Source organism: Branchiostoma belcheri, unplaced genomic scaffold (assembly GCF_001625305.1).
Source record: "Branchiostoma belcheri isolate BF01 breed outbred unplaced genomic scaffold, Haploidv18h27 scaffold1, whole genome shotgun sequence".
In the NCBI taxonomy this organism is placed as follows: domain Eukaryota; kingdom Metazoa; phylum Chordata; class Leptocardii; order Amphioxiformes; family Branchiostomatidae; genus Branchiostoma; species Branchiostoma belcheri.
The window spans coordinates 10,617,810-10,624,522 of NW_017802379.1; the positions used below are offsets into that span (position 1 = coordinate 10,617,810).

The 6,713-nt window shown below is 39.9% G+C and overlaps 1 protein-coding gene across 1 annotated transcript; it reads right to left on the reverse strand.

Moving 5' to 3' along the window:
- Positions 1-386: 386 nt before the first annotated feature.
- Positions 387-6,494, reverse strand: LOC109485518. Its single transcript, XM_019789244.1, has 4 exons — positions 6,368-6,494; positions 4,112-4,200; positions 936-1,061; positions 387-810 (listed from the first exon to the last, which is right to left on the reverse strand). Exons 2-4 carry the CDS (start codon positions 4,197-4,199, stop codon positions 665-667), a joined length of 360 nt encoding a protein of 119 aa, XP_019644803.1. The 5' UTR covers position 4,200; positions 6,368-6,494; the 3' UTR covers positions 387-664.
- Between the last annotated feature and the right edge of the window lie 219 nt (positions 6,495-6,713).

Genomic DNA, 6,713 nt, shown 5'->3' on the forward strand with positions numbered 1-6,713 from the left:
TCCAAGGATCTCCCATACCAAGTTCCAGGTCATTTGGTTTTAATGTTAGGATAAAGGAGCCAAAATGTACATTTCCTGTCCGAAAATAGCCAAAAGCCCTATTTTACACAATTTTAAAGTAATGTATGTCATAAGCTTGTGTCTATAGACTTGTGTCCAAGGTATCCCAACGCCAAATTTTAGGTCATTTGATTTGGTACCAGGGCTCCAGATCGCAAAATATATCATATAATATTTTTTGCCTGAAAATGGCAAATAAAAAAAAACACGAATAAAACGACTTTAGAAAAATGAGAAAAAAAGTCTGTTGGTATTTGCCTACTCTAATTCCATCTCAAATTTTAGGTCATTTGGCTGGAAAAGTTTGATTCATTTAAAAATGTCTGGAGAAGAAGATGGAGAAGAAACATGAATAAAAACAATAGAAATAATGTCATGTTTTTAATTTCATAAAGAGAGAGCGATTTTTCTTACGTTTTGTGTTATATTATGTTTGAAGGCGTATCAGTTCACGGTTTTCCAAGAAATAACTCAAGTGTCACAAAAAATCAACTTTGGTCGGTATGGTCGCTATCTAATGGTGAGGGGGTCCATTATAAAAACAGAACGTATCATTAAAGAGTTATCATCAACATCTTTACTCATCGTCATCGCCCTTGACTTTTTATAGTTCCTCTAGTTCCTCTTCCAGCTCCTCCAGCTCCTCCTCCAGTAGACCCAAGGCGGCATCTTCCTCCACTTCATTCACCTTCTCCTCCATATCAGCTGCAGCCTCCTGGAGAGTAGCCACTTTCTTTTCGAAGGTGTTATCTGTTATAGATGGATTGAAAACACACAGTTGGGGTAACGACAAGCACTAGAAGTAGTCCAACTGATGATGTAAAAAAAAGTCTGCATACTAGAATTGCATAGTTTTAAATGTGCGATATACGCACCGTTGTTTTCCTCCGCTTCCAGGAACTCCCTCATTAGCTCCAGGGCCGATTTACTCTCCTCGTCATGCACCACTTTCTTCATCATAGCCGCAGCATCTTGGAGAGCCTCTTCTTTCTTCTCAAAAGCTGTAGATGGACGTAACATTGCAGTAATATTCAATAAACTACCATGACGTATGTTTGGAACAAAGCACTGTCCTATGTAAGATAATTTGCCAAAAAAAGAATGTGTCAAACGTCACAGCTGTCAATGAAGTGATTGATCCGTCATAGAACGAATTAAAGTATAATAATCGTAGGGACAGATTAAGAATGTATGTCAATTCTACACAAGAGTACAATTTGAACCGACTGTAATTTGCTCTTCCCGCGTTCATTGTAGTTATAGGCTCGCATGTCTTATTCTGTGTAACTTCATTTCAAGGCATTTATTACATCATTCTTTTTGTTCCACTTTTTTTTTGCTTCTCAACTTTACATTTTTTCTAGGCACAATCAAATTTTTCAACATGTTTTAATGCCGCCCCAAACCCAGACAAACACGCGGCCATGCTCATATTCACCTGTATTGAGTTAAGTGAGGAAATTCGTGTCATGTCCCACGAGATCGGTGGCTTGGCAGGATTCGAACTTGGGACCTCTTGGATCCGAGTCTAACGTTCTGTCATAACGCCACACAACCACACACGAATTAACGTATATTTTCCAGAATGCTATGCTCAGATTGGAGTGGAGTGCGCCTGGAAGGACACGGGAAAGCTATAGAACAGTAAGTTGACTATCAGAATGAATAAATGGACTCCAGCAGGGGGAAGGAGAAAAGGATAGCTTCTTTGCATAAGATGGAGGGACAATTTGGTGAAACACCCGAGCCCCAGATGACAAATACTAGCAATAAAAAGGCAAAAATGGAGTCAGAAAAAGGGAGAGGTTCCTCCACAGGAGTGATGCCACTCTAACACGGAGATGATATTCTTTGCGCTCTTATTGTCTTCGTCAGAAGGACTATGAAATTGTCTCGCCGGAGTGTTGGGAACTGCGGATTTTGCGATATAACTCTGGAAGGCATGATTCGACGTCCATGATTTTTGGCAGGCATATTACCGCTGTTGAGGCCGAAGTCAAGTACAAGTTTTGGCTTCGTGGGGGGTCCGTGCGTCACGTTAGTGCACCTTTTGTGTTTGTGGCTTGTTAGCAAGATAACTCAAGTATTTGTAAAATGTTGATTATAATTCTTGGTGTGGTGCTTACTATTGTCGGGACCAAGGTTAAGTTCGTTACTGAGCTTCGTGGGGGGTTTCGTTGTGACTACAGGGGGCATTTTGTTAATTTTTCTTGTGAGCAGGATTAACTTTTGTATGTGTGGATGGAAGTTAATGAAATTTGATAGGCATATTCACGGTGGTAAAATCTGGGCTGTAAAGTTCCCACATGTCATAGAACCCGAACTGTGTTCGATCGTGTTCGATCTGGGCAATTCGAATCGAACCCGCGTTCCATTTCGGGGTCACCTGCGGTCATTTGCAATAAAGCGGCAAAACAAGCCCTTCTGCCTGAGTGACTCGCAACAGATAAAAAACAACACTTTTCTATAGATACAAACAGTTTCCAGGACAGTACATGTCCGCTATCATTTTTTTGTGGACATGTAACATGTAGCGAAGCTACTGTCGTATCCTTGGGTGACCTTGAATACTGTAATGATTCTTTACGCCTTTATGAATAACACGGTGCACACTTTTGGGAGATATGACATGTCTGCACAACTCGTTCAAACCTGGAAACATGGAGAGTCAAACATACCCCATTTACGGCTCAAAATGACTGTCACGGTTGTCCCGAAAATCGTGCTTTTGGGATTTTTGAAAAATGCGTTTGATTTTGAATTATGGGTAATTGAGTGCGAAAAAAGCCAAAAAATTAGATTTTTTGGCCTATTTGTCAACAAAAACTATACTTATAGTCAGAAATTAAAAAATCCCAAAAGCACGATTTTTCGTCTTATTCCTAGTCGTCAAAAAACATAAAAATCAGTGATCTTGCGTAATATGTGTAGCCAGCTTTGCTCGGTGATTGGCTAAAATATGACGCTGTAAAATCCCGAAAATTGTCGACTTTTTTAACGAAATACGAAAAAATCATCCATTTAGCGCAAAAAATCACCATTGAATGTATGTAAAGACAATAATTTTATTTTATTTCAACGAAATTTTCCCTTCGATACTAGTTTGTTTATTTTCAAATGTTTTACGGTTAGCCCAAAATTGCGTCTTGTAACCCGATACTTTATCGAACGCCCCCAGCAATGGGAAAGAATACCGTAGTGACAGACCGCCGTGATTACTGTCGTAGTCTCCAAGATTGAGTTCAAAGATGAGAGTCGTGGAGGTCGTTATGTCCCCGTAATAGGACCTTTTGTGTTTAGAAATCCCCCACCTACATCTGCTTGGAGACAGCCGACAGCTGGATAAGTGGATATGACCGGGGAACCCCATAATGGGATGGGATCAAATGACGTTACATTGAGGGATTGTACTATAACTTCAGCAGGGGGAGGATAGGTTGGACATATGTCAGGTTATTTTCTACGGCCACACCAAGTAATTGCTATGGATGACGTCCACTGGAGACCTTAAATCTAATTACCTTAAATTTAAGGCAAGCGCGCAATAAAAACACGAAGGGCCGAAAAACGAGATGCCTAGATTTGGAATATACTAACTGTAGAAGTACAAATGTTAGGACACAAAGAACACAAGAAACAAGTCTTCTATTTGTCATAAAGACAAATTAACAAAACAGCAGTAGTCACCCTGTTCTGATTCTTTCCTTTATAACATCTTCTCTTATTATATTTTGCGGCGCTGTCGTGACACTTTCAACACAGTAAGAATTTCTTGAACGTTTTTTTTCCAGTAACAGTCCAAACTCAAATAACGTAGGGGGGGGGGGCGTAACACGGGTGACGACGCATCTGTAAATCTGCGGCAAACCGTTTCAGGGTGTTCTGTACCATAAAAATAGTACAGAGATTCTTTTGTTCTTTAGACCAAATTGATTATTAAAAAGAGTGAAGAATACGCATGTTAATTTCTCTAGAACGATGTACCTCTGACAAAGACATGAGATCTCCGACCTCTAGTTCAGGAAATGTTGAATACATGAGATTACTTCACCTTTCTTCACACCCCCTCCCCTCCTTCTCCATGTTAGGACGATAGGTGCAGATGCCAACATGACAGCTATCAGCAAAGCAACTTTCATACTGTGGATGAAAATAAGTGTATAGGTTAAAAAATGGGGGCTAAATTATTCCAGAATTCATAACATAATTGAATAGAGAGACTCTTTAGATGTAACCAAGTGTTTTATTCGGCCGACGTTTCAGTGACCGCCTGTCTTCTTCCTAAGGGCAACACTGACTGGTTTAAATTGCACAGGACTGGTTTCAATGCTATAGATCGATCCCAAACGTAAAACGTTTACAGATCTGAACGGTTACCGGAGACTGTGTCTACAATGCGATTCCAAACGTACAGAAGTGTGATGTATACATAATTATTGTGTAGTAAAAACAAACAACAGTTACATGGAACAGTATGCATCTGCAATTTTGCACCAAACGTACAGGTTTTCAATATGTGCATGGTTGCTATTTACTACAATTGACTTCTGTTTCTTAATCAAGAATGCGGTCCTAAATGTACTAAGTCTCAATCCTAAATATCCTGATCCATACAGCCCTTTCAGACCGCATTGTAGATATACTGTTCACTTACCTGATAAGACTAAAGGCCTTAAAAGTGTACATATCCGCCTACCTAAAATATGAACCTCTTGAAAATTTGGTGTTCAGAATTCGTACTTCGAGTAACGCTCTCTCACAAGCTCTCAAAAATTCAACAGTGCTCAGCATATGTCCCAAGGCAATGGTAACTCTTTTGTTAACAGACTGATGATCCAGTCCAGCGAGATTCGACCTTCTGGAATCTTGTTATTTAGGGTGCAGTCCTTGAAGAAGATATGCGCCGGGAGTTAAACGTACTAAGGCCACACCGCCTTGATTTTATGGATGACATCCGCGCGCGCATTGATTTTCGCCTGTCGCCCTCAAAAAAAAAAAACGTCCATCGAGGCTCTGGTCTGGCTCTAGGCATAGTAGTTCGCGACAATACGGAGCCGAGCACCCAGGCTATCGAATTCGAAGCTCCACGACTCAGGAACTCAGTACATACATACAGTACCGATTCATAAATTCCGCAAAAAAGCCAGCATGTGCCGGCTTGTCTTATACGTCGCTAAGTACTGCCGCGAATTCACAATATCAGCTTTGTATACCTGTGGTTTGGTAACATTTTTATTTTTGTCTGGAATTATTTTTATTCGCCCGCGCGCATTAGTTCGGGGGTCTTCAAAGGATGTCATACATAAAACTAAATCAGTGTGGCCTAAATGTCTAATATCCAACCAAGACTTACATAATGTTTTAATGGATCGCTGTTATCGTAAGATCATCGTACGAACACACACTGAGTGCCATCATGTGATAGCCGAAATCCGACAAAAACGATGTCGTTTTGGAGGATGTTTTGGACACGCCCAGCTTGAAAATCCTACATCAAAATTGCAAGACAACTTGCGACAAATGTAGTTGCACGATAATCGGTTGTTAATATATCTGGTGGCATGACATAAGAAGTTTTAAAAAGTCTGTAGTTGTCTTTGAGAAAGAGTTACTAGCTTTACATGTAATCATTTTCATTGATTTTTATTTATCTAAAGTATAGGCAGGACAGGTCTTTAGAAAATGATACTCATCTTCAACACTTTCTTGACTTGAGGGACACTGTCTATGGTTAGCCGGTATATTACTATAACGAACCCTGTCTATTGCCAAGTTGTGCATGCGAACTGATTCTTAATTTGGTAATGTCAACTATAAAGGCTTTGTTACGGATTGATGAAAGGTAATTTTCCAATGTAAAGTCAGTTTTCACTTGGGAATTAGTTTTTAGTTTACTACAACTCCTTATATCCCGTCGCCAATCAGAGAGGAATGTGTCCTTCAAGCGTCCTTTGTACATGTATGTTACCAAAGCGTTTGACATCAACAGTAGGGTTTAACCAAATATCTTTTTTTCATTATTCAGAAACACAATGATGATTACAAATGAAAAGACATGGACTAAGTGACTGCGAACTCAAGTTAGGTACAACTTATATTCTCGCAGCCACTTTTACAATGAAAGAAAAATATTCTACAAGATGTTGGAAATACATGAGTAACAAACCTCCCGTCCCGGAAGACACGTACAGTTAGAATCGTTTTGTTTATGCTGTATAATGTTTGCAGCTAACATAATTTTGCAGTTGATATCATACGAATAAAGAGAACTACCGCGAAGAACCAAATATCTTGGAATTATGCTTACCTTGGACGAGCTACGGTCGAACCTACGGTCAACTTTAGACGTATACGAATCTTTGCGAATGATCCGTCCCGGTGTAGGGCGTTTGTTCTTCAGACGGCAGTCAGTGTTGTTCTCACAAACTCTGATGGCCACCGGATGTTGCTTTTGAGGAGGTCTAATTGGTCGAGTAAAAATGAAGCCACACCCATGAAATGAAGCCAGTGTGGCCTTGCAGACGTATTATTCCTCGGCAAAAATCCTTGGGACCATTATGGGTTCAAACCACCACAGGAGGGTTATTTTTTGAAAGTGTTTAACGTATTTTTTTTGATAATGAGAAGGAAAAAAGTCAGTGAATAAATGTATA